General features: G+C 41.1%; 1 protein-coding gene across 1 annotated transcript; it reads left to right on the top strand.

Annotated features, from left to right (window-relative positions):
- The first annotated feature begins 5,332 nt into the window (after positions 1-5,332).
- LOC121574428 (ubiquitin-conjugating enzyme E2 B) lies at positions 5,333-14,517 on the top strand. The gene is made up of 6 exons (XM_041887049.2): positions 5,333-5,509; positions 7,159-7,239; positions 10,602-10,627; positions 11,021-11,110; positions 13,585-13,673; positions 13,959-14,517. The coding sequence occupies exons 1-6, from the start codon at positions 5,466-5,468 to the stop codon at positions 14,085-14,087; spliced, it is 459 nt and encodes a 152-aa protein (XP_041742983.1). The 5' UTR covers positions 5,333-5,465; the 3' UTR covers positions 14,088-14,517.

Genomic DNA, 14,517 nt, shown 5'->3' with positions numbered 1-14,517 from the left:
TCTACCTGCCACTGTGGCTATTGGCTTCCATCTTCACTGACACTCTGCCATTAGCTCCCGCCAGAGAGCCACTCTCAGCGGAGACAGAGAGGAACACACTGGGGCTGATTAGAGAGTCAAATAGCCTGAGTATCCCATTCCACCACAGAGAATTAATGAACCACAGATTGAACCTGATAAAAGACTAATATGGAGGGGACCACTTCTCTCTCTCACAGTATTAGGCCTGTGTATCTCTGCCAAGTTAGTTATACTAATGAAAGCACCCAAGGAAAAAACAACAACAGCAATGTTCTCTCGATCCCCTCTATTTAGCTTTCGTTTATGTCCAGGGCCTAAATGCAAAAGGATCATTGGGCTTTTCCTTGTGTAGGCCTTGGTAAAAGCCTGAATGCCACAGTTTAGTTCAGCATAGGTTTGTTTGTCAAATCAAATCAAATCAAATCAACATGTTCACATGCGCCGAATACAACAGGTGTAGACCTTTACAGTTAAATGCTTACTTACAAGCCCTTAACCAACAATGCAGTTTTAAGAAAAATAAGTGTTAAGTAAAAAATAGATAACAAAAAAATAATTAAAGAGCAGCAGTAAAATAACAATAGCGAGGCTATATACAGGGGGTACCGGTACAGAGTCAATGTGCGGTGGCACAGGTTAGTCGAGGTAATTGAGGTAATATGTACATGTAGGTAGAGTTATTAAAGTGACTATGCATAGATAATAAACAGAGAGTAGCAGCAGCGAAAAAGAGGGGGTAGCCATTTGATTAGATGTTCAGGAGTCTTATTGCTTGGGGGTAGAAGCTGTTAAGAAGCCTTTTGGACCTAGACTTGGCGCTCCGGTACCGCTTGCCATGCGGTAGCAGAGAGAACACTGACCTAGACTGGGCCGCCAGCACTACCCTCTGTAGTGCCTTGCGGTCGGAAGCCGAGCAGTTGCCATACTAGGCAGTGATGCAACAACTCAGGATGCTCTTGATGGTGCAGCTGTAGAATTTTTTGAGGATCTGAGGACTCATGATAAATCTTTTCAGTCTCCTGAGGGGGATTGTCGCTGTTGGTCAGGGATTGAATAACGTTTATTTATAGAGTGAAGCCAATTGTCTCTCTCTGCCCCCTTGATAAGCCACAAAGCCACATATGATATAAATCTGTTAAGCATCATGAAAATAACAAATTCATTGGGGAGCCAGGAAAAATTAGGATGCGTCCCAAATAGCACCTTATTCTCTCGTGCAGGGTTTCCCAAACTCAGTCCTGGGCCCCCCTGGGTGCACGTTTAGTTTTTTGCCCTAGCACTACACAGCTGATTCAAATAACCAACTCATCATCAAACTTTGATTATTTGAATCAGCTGTGCAGTGCTAGGGCAAAAAACTAAACGTGCACCCATGGGGGGCCCCAGTATCGAGTTTGGGAAACCCTGCTCTAGTGCATTACTTTTGACCAGAATGGGTCAAGAGAATAGGGTGCCATTTGGGATGCAATCTTACAATGCCTTTTTGTCTCTTTGTGACCTACTTTTCAACAATGGTGAAATCCTAGCAGGCCTGTTGCCCTATTGATATCGGGAAAGCTGTGGGTTATCTGTGCTCCCTAGGAAGAATGGACAACAGTTTGATTAAGCCAATGTAAATACCCAGTTATTTGAACTACATCCACAATATTAAGAGGCCTCAGATGTTATCAAGTCCACATTTCCACCATCGATGCCCACACATTTACATTTACATTACAGTCATTTAGCAGACGATCTTATCTAGAGCCACTTACAGTTAGTGCAATCATCTTAAAGCTAGAATCCTTAATGGAAACAATAACAAAGCGGCACCCCGCCTCTGTTTTGGTAAAAAGCTGAGGGATGGGCCTGGAGAAATGTAACCACTCTCAAATTCCTAGACAGAGCTATGGATGCAAGGACTGACCATCCATGATTTCAAAATTACAGTTTTAACCATGTTGGAGCTAAACAGTGTTTGTTTACATTTACATTGTTTACAAACAATGGAGTAAAAAAAGCTTATTTTTTGGGTTCTGATGGGTTACGACAGTTGAACTAAGCCCATGAGGCATTTAGAAGTTATATTCTTCAAGAATCAATGTGTATATATCATTAATTTATAAGTCCAAATATGGATGTAGCAACTAAGGATTCTAGCTAGGTGAGATAACCACATATTACATCCATAGTAAGCCATTTTTTCCTCAATAAAGCAGCTATCAGGAAAGTCAGTGCTATTAAGAAAATAAAAGTGTGTGTGTTAGTGCAAGAAAGGCAAGGGTGATCTTTTGTTGTTGGTCCCAGCTATGTTTGTGCTCTTGCCAACTCCGTTGCTTATTAGTCATTGTCAAGCCGAATATGGCATGACAGTGAGTGACAAGGAGTTGATATGATAGCACAAACAGATTGGCTCTCAAGCTACTACACCCATTGGGCAGTACTTACCCACTTTGCTGACTATCTTATGCACCTGGTCCAGGTCAGAAGTCCCCATCAGAAAAGCATTGCTGGTAGCCATCTCTATAATCAAGCAGCCAATGGCCCACACATCTACAGGTCTAATAAAGAAGGTTCAGAGAATCTATCAGCACTCTATCAAAAAACACAGACGAAAGAAACGTGATAGACCTGTACCAAAATAATGAGGAACCCTTCGAAGGTATGACATTGTAATTACTGTGGTCTTATTCCATAATACATTCACACAAGTTTCAACACTGCTCTGATAGCCATGGTTCTGCTTGATACCCACTTGCTGTAAGTGGTGTCTGCCACTAAAGGTTCTGGGGCTCTGTACCACCTCGTGGCCACATGGCCACATAGTCTGTGAAAGGCTCCCCAGTCGGTGCCAAGGTTCTGGCAAACCCAAAGTCACAGAGCTTCACCACCCCAGAGTTAGACACAAGCACTTTCTCCGGTTTGACGTCTCTGGGAAAGATCTGTTGAGAAATGTTACTGTTTTACTGTCATTAAGTTTCTTTGTCATCCCAACTTTTGTGTATGCTGTAACTCTTTACAAGATTGTTCAACCCACTTCACACCAGCTGATTGACCTCTTGACATTATGTGTTTTACATCCTGTAAACTCACTAGGCTGAGTCTATGACATGAGAATACTTGCATTGCTGGTGTGAAGGTAATCCATGGCTGCTAGAATTTGGATCATGTACTTTCTGAGGCGTTTGCTGTCCAAACCACGAGGGTATCTTTCTAGGTCTTCCAGAACTGTTCGGTCAATGTACTCAAAGACAACATACAAGCGCTTCTTGAACCGTAATACCTCCCGCATGTTCACAAGGTTTTCATGGCGAAATTGCTGTGTAAAAACATATGAACAGAATTAAAGTTGTAGTAGTTAGTATGCTGTTATCATGGATGTGACATTAGTTGGACTGTAGCCAATGAGTGACTTGTACCCAATATTTGAGACAGTCACTGATCAGTATAAATTCCTCACCCTCAGAAGTTTGATTTCTCTCATGATAATCCTGAGTGGCGCAGTGGTCTAAGGCACTGCATCGCAGTGCTAGCTGTGCCACTAGAGATCCTGGTTCGAGTCCAGGCTCAGTCACAGCCGGCCGCGACCGGGAGACCCATGGGCGGCGCACAATTGGTCCAGCGTTGTCCAAGGTAGGGGAGGGTTTGGCCGGTAGGGGTGTGGGTTCGTTTCCCACGGGGGTCCAGTATGAAAAAAACAAAAAACAAATACATGTATGCATTCACTAACTGTAATTCACTCTGGATAAGAGCGTCTGCTAAATGACAAAAAATAAATAATAATAATAATATTTTTCATGGTTTTGTCCTCTTGATGGCCACAATGTGCCCCATCTCCTTGTGTCGACACTTCATCACTGTGCCATAGCTCCCCTCACCCACCACACCAAGGTTCTCATACATATCCATCATCCTTCATTGGGCTGTACATATGGTAAATACCTTAATTTAAAAACAGATATAAAGGCAAACATCCAACATCCAGTGTAATACTTTCAAATGAAATCACAATTACTTGATTTATAGTGAAAACATATAAGGTTAATACACATCATGTGGTCAGAATACTTGTTGCTGAGTAGATACAAAGACTGCATTTATTTCATTTTTTCTCCTGACTGCTCTCATACATTTTCTATATTTCATGGTTGGAATAAACAATACCTTAAACTGACAGACCACTTAATGTTTGCAAGGCACTGTTCAGTTTTTTTTTCTTCCCAGGAGTATCCACCCAAGAAGAATTCTGACAAACAAGAGGTGAGAAATTAGAACATGGTTACCATAACAACAGGCAAAATTGATCACAATTGAGAGGCGTTCTAGAACATTCCAAATTGAAACACTGGAAATGTCATACAGTTGAAAGACACTGCATGAATAGTAACCAAGTGAATACTCAAGATTGAGGTGACATGTAAACTAATCTTTATGCAAGACCTCGAGGCACCAAAACATCAAATTTACGAACTTTTGAAGATTGCTCCACAAATAAGGTGCAAGAAAACCAAAAGCTGATTTACCAAGCTAACTCAGTAAGTTAGAGACCAAAGGAATTTCCAGTTAGCCATCCCTTAACCCATTCATATACGATTACTATCTTTAGTGCCTATTGAGGATAGTATATTCTGGCCAGGGGAGTTTTGTTTCAAGTCCTCTGACACTCCTTCTGAATGTTAAAATGCATGGCTTGAGGTACAGTTTTGGAAACATAAAGAACGTATCTTTCATATCAGCGAGAAATCTTTTTTTAATTTTTTTACTGAAGGTTACATTTCTACACACATTTATAGGTTCAAGGTTCCTACATGGCCATATTTCCATGTTACAGCGCTTGTTTACTGAAAACAGAGTGGACTACCTGTGTTAATTATCTATCTGCGTCTCTGAACACCTATGTGTAAACGCAAGAAGGATGCCTTAAATGTGTTACTGAAAAATACTGTCGGCTGCAACTGTGTTAAAACAGTGTACGGTAAGTGTATATTTTGCATTTGTACAATTATTTTTTATGTGATATGAAAATATTGGGCTTTATGTTTCTAGAACCGTACCACAATTGAGAATCGATTAAAGTTTAGATGGAATATTTGACTGTTTTGGCTTCCAGAGCCAATTTGGCTCTAAACAGAACATGTAAGGTCCATGGACTACAAGGAGTAACATTAGTCCATTATTGGGCTAGACATCCCTGAGACCTGGTGTGACAATTCATATGTCTAAAGGTTTGAATACTAACCAAGTGAAGGTGTCGTATAAATTGGACGCACTGTTCAATTTTTTTGGAAAAAGTGTTAATTTGAAAGTGCACTGTTCCAATCGAATGTCCTTGCGATTTCTCCCCTGTGGAGGTACATGACGTCACGGTAGATGTGCTGGGGAGAAGAGAAAATCACAGACGAAAGATTTACCCCTAATAACATCGATTCGATACATTTTTATGACCAAAGTATACGTTTTGAATCATGTCTACTCCAGCTAGAAGACGACTTATGAGAGATTTCAAAAGGTAACGCAGCGTTTTAGCTCTGCTTTTGTTGTATTTAGCTATCTAACGTTAGCTAGCTACAGTAACGCTAGATCGCTGGAAGCTAGCTAGCCACTTTGATTTAGCTATCTAACAGTACCGTTAATGTGAGGCTTGAACAGTACCGAGTTGGTTGTAGCAAGCGAGCTAATCACTGAGCCAGTCATTAATTTAATACTTAGCCACGTTGTACTGTCTGGTACCTAGCTATGGTAAGATGTAATCATGTTGCTTCAGTTAGCCAACTGGCATAGCCAGCTAGCATGCTAGAGCCACATTGCCACACAGATGTGCTAGCCAGCTTAACTTGTTTTTATTCGTTCACGTGTAACTAACTAGTTACATCTACTTGTCAGCCACTGCATTTAGCTAGCTATCTAAGTTAAAGGAGTAGTTACCAATTTTACAACTTCATGTTATATGGTTCCTCACCCTGAAAGTAGTCTATGGGCTAGGATAAACTGTAATCCATGGTTTAGTTCTTTAAACAGCCACTATAGACTTCAGTTCACTTTAGCCACCACTAACTAAAAATACTGAATCCTAGGAGTCGATTGCAAACGGAATATTGACACTCAGAAATGTTAGTCGGCAGGCAAGCGACAGCAGCGAAGTCCTGTATTGCAATACTTTGATAAGTTAAATGAGAAGGAAATGCAAACTTTGCGAGGTGGAATTGAGGTACAGTAATGGAAGTACAGGTGCAATGCTTAACCATCTGAAAGGGACACCGTGATACCCAAACCGTTGCTGGCAGCATCGCAGACTCATTGTGAATTCACATGTAATGTTATGAATTTTTCTTATCGTTTTAACGGAAAACAGATGTGTTTTTTTTAATGGCCGTTTAAACTTTAAGAAAATGTTTCCATTTGTCACATCCCCATTTCTACTCTACCTGACTCCCTCTGCCACCAACTGGCCTAGTGTGTAAAAGAGAACAATGGAGCATTTCTTGATAAGCATGGTGGCTTTGATAAATGGTTTGTTGAATTCAGTCTCACAACACCTATCGTTAGACATACATTGTTCATAAGATCTTTTATTAGTTAGGCTATTTGTAGCCTACATCACACAGCAAGTATCTGGTTGGCAACATCAAGATTTCCTTGCAGGGAACAGTGAGTGACATGATTCAAATGTGACTCACAATTTGTAACAGCACCATGCATTAGCCTTTCCGTTGACACAGAGATTACAGTAAATGGGGTCAGTGGTGTTCTCTGTAGAGACTTGTAGATGGATCTACAAAAACACAGTCTACCTGGTGCATGAAGGTAAGCTGTTAAAGTGAGATGTTTTTATTGCGGTGAGCTTTGGAATGGTACTGCTGGATTTAAAGTTACCAGAGAACACTGGGCTTTGGTGATAATAAGCTGCTAGGAGGACAGATATTTAAGGTTGTAATAATGTCATTATGGTGAAGCCCACAGTGGACTCTGGATTCTAGAGTGATTGTCATGTATGGCTGTTGTTGTTCTGCAAACAAGCAATAACACTTCTTTCAGTTTGGTAGAATGCACACTTGTCGTCTTGTTTGCTCAGAAATATTTGCAACGTTTAGGAAACCAGTTGTCGGGCCAGGGTTTAGGTTTAATTCTATTGTTTCCTCTCTGTTGTTCTGTCCTCAGACTTCAAGAAGACCCCCCAACTGGCGTGAGTGGTGCTCCATCAGAGAATAACATCATGGTGTGGAATGCGGTTATTTTTGGGTGAGTGTTCTAAAGCCACCCCTCTTATTGTGCCAGTGTGGTCATCCTGGCATGGGCATCAGGACCATACGGATGAGGTGGATATGGGCAAATTGAGCTGTGGTTTACGCTACTGTCAGAGAGGGAGGCAGAGGGGTGTGTTGGCTGGGGGTTAGTTTAGATGGTGACATGTAGTTGTTGAACTGTGGAGGCTAGTAGCCACATATAAAGTTATTTTGTTGATTGGAAATGAGAGCATTTGTATCTGATACCAGGAATGTATTGCATAGTCATACTCATTATTTGTATTAATTAGGATCCTCGCAGTTACTCTTCCTGGGGTCCAAACAGGATTAAAACAACCATCACAACAAAACGTAACAGCCACATCATACATTAATTAAACTTATTTGTAATGCGATGTGCTATTAATAGTCTATCAAAATTATATTTGTTATAAGGAGGGTGTAAATGGCATTTCCAGGTGAACAAATGTGAGAGCAGTCGTTGATCATATCAATCAGAATAATTTCAATTTATTACAATATTTCAGGGAGAACATCTCCAGAGCAGAAGCCATGACAAATGTCTAATTCGCCTTCTTTAAAGGAATACTTTGGGATTTTGGCAATTATCTACTTCTCCAGAGTCAGATGAACTCGTGGATACCATTTTTGTGTCTCTGCGTGCAGTTTGAAGGCAGTTGCTTCCAGTCATTGCGCTAATGCTAATTAGCATTGACTCACAAAACTACCTCCATCTTCCTTCATACTGGACACAGAGACATAATTGTATCCACGAGTTCATCCGACTCACCCGAAGTATCCCTTTATGCAGGCCCTTCAAACTGCACCCAGAGACACAAGTACTAAGTCATGTTTTGCAGAGGGGTCAAATACTTATTTCCCTCATTAAAATGCAAATCAATTTATAAATTTTTGACATGCGTTTTTCTGGATTTTGTTGTTGTTATTCTGTCTTTCACTGTTCAAATAAACCTACCATTAAAATTATAGACTGATCATTTCTTTGTCAGTGGGCAAACATACAAAATCAGCAGGGGATCAAATACATTTTCCCCTCACCGTTAAATAATTAACTTTATTTATCTGAAATATTGTGGTCTTGTGTGGCAATATGTTTATTTAGGTAGTTGGGGTCTAACTAACTCCAAAAAGTTTTGGGACACTGTAAAGTCCATGGAAAATAAGAGCACTTCCTCCCAGCTGCCCACTGCACTGAGGCTAGGAAACACTATCACCACCGATAAATCTACAATAATCGAGAATTTCAACAAGCATTTTGCTACGGCTGGCCATGCTTTCCACCTGGCTACCACTACCCCCGGCCACCAGCTCTGCACCCTCCGCTGCAACTTGCCCATGCCCCCCCCCGCTTCTCCGTCACACAAATCCAGACAGCTGATGTTCTAAAAGAGCTGCAAAATCTGGACCCCTACAAATCATCTGGGCTAGACAATCTGGACCCTTTCTTTCTAAAACTAGCCGCCGAAATTGTCGCAACCCCCTATTACTAGCCTGTTCAACCTCTCTTTCGTAACGTCTGAGATCCCCAGAGATTGGAAAGCTGCCGCGGTCATCCCCCTCTTCAAAGGGGGTGACACTCTAGATCCAAACTGTTACAGACCCATATCCATCCTGCCCTGCCTTTCAAAAGTTTTTCAAAAGCCAAGTCAACAAACAGATCACCGACCATTTCGAATCCCACCGTACCTTCTCCGCTATGCAATCCGGTTTCCGAGCTGGTCATGGGTGCACTTCAGCCACGCTCAAGGTCCTAAACGATATTATAACCGCGATCGATAATAGACAGTACTGTGCAGCCGTTTTCATTGACCTGGCCAAGGCTTTCGACTCTGTCAACCACCACATTCTTATTGGCAGACTAAATAGCCTTGGTTTCTAAAATGACTGCCTCGCCTGGTTCACCAACTACTTCTCAGATAGAGTTCAATGTGTCAAATCGGAGGGCCTGTTGTCTGGACCTATGGCAGTCTCTATGGGGGTGCCACAGGGTTCAATTCTTGGGCCGACTCTTTTCTCTGTGTATATCAATGACGTCGCTCTTGCTGCTGGTGACTCTCAGATCCACCTCTACGCAGACGACACCATTTTGTATACATCTGGCCCTTCATTGGACACTGTGTTAACAAACCTCCAAACGAGCTTCAATTCCATACAACACTCCTTCAGTAGCCTCCAACTGCTCTTAAACACTAGTAAAACTAAATGCATGCTCTTCAACCGAACGCTGCTTGCACCCGCCCACCCGACTAGAATCACTACTCTCGACGGGTCTGACCTAGAGTATGTGGACAACTACAAATATCTAGGTGTCTGGTTAGACTGTAAACTCTCCTTCCAGACTCACATTAAGAATCTCCAATCCAAAGTTAAATCTAGAATCGGTTTCCTATTTCGCAACAAAGCCTCCTTCACTCATGCTGCCAAACATGCCCTCGTAAAACTGACTATCCTACCGATCCTTGACTTCGGCGATGTCATTTACAAAATAGCCTCCAACACTCTACTCAGCAAATTGGATGTAGTCTATCACAGTGCCATCCGTTTTGTCTCCAAAGCCCCATATAATACCCACCACTGTGACCTGTACGCTCTTGTTGGCTGGTCCTCACTACATATTCGTCGCCAAACCCACTGGCTCCAGGCCATCTATAAATCACTGCTAGGCAAATCCCCGCCTTATCTTAGCTCATTGGTCACCATAGCAACACCCACCCGTAGTCTGCGCTCCAGCGGGTATATCTCACTGGTCATCCCCAAAGCCAACACCTCCTTTGGCCGCAATTCCTTCCAGTTCTCTGCTGCCAATGACTGGAACAAATTGCAAAAATCTCTGAAGCTGGAGACACTTATCTCCCTCACTAACTTTAAGCATCAGTTGTCAGAGCACCTTACCGATCACTGCACCTGTACACAGCCCATCTGAAATTAGCCCGCCCAACTACCTCATCCCTATATTGTTATTTATTTTGCTCATTTGTACCCCAGTATCTCTATTTGCACATCATCTCTTGCACATCTATCATTCCAGTGTTAATACTAATTGTAATTATTTTGCACTATAGCCTATTTATTGCCTTACCTCCATAACTTGCTAAATGTGCACACACTGTATATTATATGTATTTCTGTTGTATTTTTGACTTTGTTTTGTTTTACCCCATATGTAACTCTGTGTTGTTGTTTTTATCGCACTGCTTTGCTTTATCTTGGCCAGGTCGCAGTTGTAAATGAGAACTTGTTCTCAACTGGTTTACCTGGTTAAATAAAGGTTAAATAAAAAATTTAAAAAAAAATGTTAGCCTGTTACAGTACAATTAATTTTTCCTCTATTTGCAGGCCTGTGGGTACACCATTTGAGGATGGTAAGTTAACCATTCTTTCTAAATCAGTTTGAGTTAGCCTACAGTAATGTAAATCATCAGTTTATCATAACATTACTTTAACCCATGAACTGGTTGAAAACAATGAACTTGGCTTTCTTACTTTTTCCAATCATGCTAGCCAAGAGCAAAGATAGTCTTGGTATTCTAAAGTGTGATCAATTTGAACAGGTTCATGACTCCGCTGCCTTAAATTATGCTGTGGAATATGGAGAAAGTGCTGAGTCAGCCTTCATATTCAGGCTTATATTAGTCATGTCACAGACTATTAGCTGTAGGGCGGACCATTTTTTTTCTCCACTCCATAAAGGATTAGTTTGATTAATGAGGAACAGATTATATTTTTAGTAACACTAATTGTCTCTCTCTCCGCAGGAACTTTTAAGCTTGTGATAGAATTTTCAGAAGAGTACCCTAACAAGCCACCCACGGTTCGATTCATCTCCAAAATGTTTCACCCAAATGGTAAGAGAGTCCCTATGGACTCAAATTGTCAAGGACTCCAGCCACCCTAGTCATAGACTGTTCTCTCTGCTACCTCACGGCAAGCGGTACCAGAGTGCCAAGTCTAGGTCCAAAAGACTTCTCAACAGCTTCTACCCCCAAGCCATAAGACTCCTGAACAGCTAATCATGGCTACCCAGACTATTTGCATTGCCCCCCACCCCATCTTTTTACGCTGCTGCTACTCTGTTAATTATTTATGCATAGTCACTTTAACTCTACCCACATGTACATATTACTTCAACTACCTCAACTAGCCAGTGCCCCCGCACATTGACTCTGCAACGGTACCCCCCTGTATATATAGCCTCCCTACTGTTATTTTATTTTACTTCTGCTCTTTTTTTTCTCAACACTTTTTTTGTTTGTTTTATTTTACTTTTTTTATTAAAAATAAATGCACTGTTGGTTAAGGGCTGTAAGTAAGCATTTCACTGTAATGTCTGCACCTGTTGTATTCGGCGCATGTGGCCAATAAAATTTGATTTGATTTGGACACATTTGAGATGTCCTAAATACTTTAGCCATGTTGTTGATGCGAAAGTGAACTTGGTATCAACTTTTCAGCATTTACAGTTGAAGTTGGAAGTTTACATACACCTTAGCCAAATACATTTAAACTCAGTTTTTCACAATTCCTGACATTTAAACTAATAATGTCTTGTCTTAGGTCAGTTAGGATCACCACTTTATTTTAAGAATGTGAAATGTCAGAATAATAGTAGAGAGATTTATTTCAGCTTTTATTTCTTTCATCACATTCCCAGTGGGTCAGAAATTTACATACACTCAATCAGTATTTGGTAGCATTGCCTTTAAATTGTTTAACTTGAGTCAAACGTTTCGTCTAGCCTTCCACAAGCTTCCCACAATAAGTTGGGTGAATTTTTGCCCATTCCCCCAGACAGAGCTGGTGTAACTGAGTCAGGTTTGTAGGCCTCCTTGCTCGCACACGCTTTTTCAATTCTGCCCACACATTTTCTATAGGATTGAGGTCAGGGCTTTGTGATGACCACTCCAATACCTTGACTTTGTTGTCCTTAAGCCATTTTGCCACAACTTTGGAAGTATGCTTGGGGTCATTGTCTATTTGGAAGACCCATTTGCAACCAAGCTTTAACTTCCTGACTGATGTCTTGAGACGTTGCTTCAATATATCCACATAATTTTCCTTCCTCATGATGACATCTAGCTCAGTTGGTAGAGCATGGCGTTTGCAACGCCAGGGTTGTGGGTTCGCTTCCCACGGGGGGCCAGTATGAAAATAAAAAAGAATAATGTATGCACTAACTGTAAGTCGCTCTGGATAAGAGCGTCTGCTAAATGACGTAAATGTAAATTTTGTGAAGTGCACCAGTCCCTCCTGCAGCAAAGCACCCCCACAGCATGATGCTGCCACCCCGTGCTTCACGGTTGGGATGGTGTTCTCCGGCTTGCAAGCCACCCACTTTTTCCTCCAAACATAACGATGGTCATTATGGCCAAACAGTTCTATTTTTGTTTCATCAGACCAGAGGACATTTCTCCAAAAAGTACGATCTTTGTCCCCATGTGCAGTTGCAAACCGTAGTCTGGCTTTTGTATGGCGGTTTTGGAGCAGTGGCTTCTTCCTTCCTGAGCGGCCTTTCAGGTTATGTCGATATAGGACTCGTTTTACTGTGGATATAGATACTTTTGTACCTGTTTCCTCCAGCATCTTCACAAGGTCCTTTGCTGTTGTTCTGGGATTGATTTGCATTTTTCGCACCAAAGTACGTTCATTTCTAGGAGACAGAACGCGTCTACTTCCTGAGCGGTATGACGGCTGCGTGGTCCCATGTTGTTTATACTTGCGTACTACTGTTTGTACAGATTAACGTGGTACCTTCAGGTGTTTGTAAATTGCTCCCAAGGATGAACCAGACTTGTGGAGGTCGACAAATTTTTTTCTGAGGTCTTGGCTGATTTCTTTTGATTTTCCCATGATGTCAAGCAAAGAGGTACTGAGTTTGAAGGTAAGCCTTGAAATACATCCACAGGTATACCTCCAATTGACTCAAATGATGTCAATTAGCCTATCAGAAGCTTCTAAAGCCATGACATCATTTTCTGGAATTTTCCAAGCTGTTTAAAGGCCCAGTCAACTTAGTGTATGTAAACTTCTGACCCACTGGAATTGTGATATAGTGAATTATAAGTTAAATAATCTGTCTGTAAACAATTGTTGGAAAACTTACGTGTCATGCACAAAGTAGATGTCCTAACCGACTTGCCAAAACTAGTTTGTTAACAAGAAATGTGTGGAGTGGTTGAAAAACGAGTTTTAATGACTCCAACCAAAGTGTATGTAAACTTCCGACTTCCACTGTAGCTCTTCCAGTGAGTAAGCTATTCTGTTTCATGTGATTGTGTATAAATCTTTATTTGAAATGAAAACAATCATTTTGATCTTGTAGTCTATGCAGATGGAAGTATATGTTTAGACATCCTTCAGAATCGTTGGAGCCCCACATATGATGTGTCTTCCATTTTGACGTCTATCCAGGTAGGTTTGTAATCAGTCTGACATCATGATAGACTACTTTGTCTGTGTGTCTGTATTTTACAAATGTAACACAGTTTCTTTATGTAGTGTACTTCATTTCTGTTTTGCAGTATGTTCTGTATAACCTTGGTTGTACCTTTGTTGGAATGTAGCATTGTGGTGTTATTTCTGCTCCTGGATATACTGTACATAACAAGACTCTGACTCAAGTCACCTCACTGAAAGTGTAGGGTCGAAGAACTACACACGTTCATACCGGTACATTCAATCTCTTTGTGTTCACAGTCCCTGTTGGATGAGCCGAATCCTAACAGTCCAGCCAACAGCCAGGCTGCACAGCTTTATCAAGAAAACAAGCGGGAGTACGAGAAGAGAGTTTCTGCCATCGTGGAGCAGAGCTGGGTAGACTCCTAACACACCCCCCCCCCCCATCACTGCTATCAAATACTTCAATCTGTCATTTACCTCATCAAGAAAATAAGTTGACATCAGAAGAACTTAAGTGCCACCTGAAAGAGAAAGTAGGGACTTTTACTTGCTTGCCAACACATTTGAAGAATATCAATCTGATATTCTTGTTCCTATTTTTTTTTATTGCATGATGTGAAATAACTTATTGCTAAGAGAATTTGTAATATATATTTTTTGTTGGGTTGATGCTGTTAGTGTTTTAGTTTCTACAGAATCGTTTATTTTTTAACGTCTCTTGGTTTAAACCATTTGAGAGTATTTTGTCATATCAGCAAATTGGTAGAAATCCATAAAACATTACTTACAGTGCATTCGTTAAGTATTCAGACCCCTTCCCTTTTTCCACATTACAGCCTTATTCTAAAATGGATTA

The sequence above is a fragment of the Coregonus clupeaformis genome, unplaced genomic scaffold (genome assembly GCF_020615455.1).
Source record: "Coregonus clupeaformis isolate EN_2021a unplaced genomic scaffold, ASM2061545v1 scaf0088, whole genome shotgun sequence".
NCBI classification, from domain to species: domain Eukaryota; kingdom Metazoa; phylum Chordata; class Actinopteri; order Salmoniformes; family Salmonidae; genus Coregonus; species Coregonus clupeaformis.
This window is presented reverse-complemented; position numbering and strand designations above follow the sequence as displayed.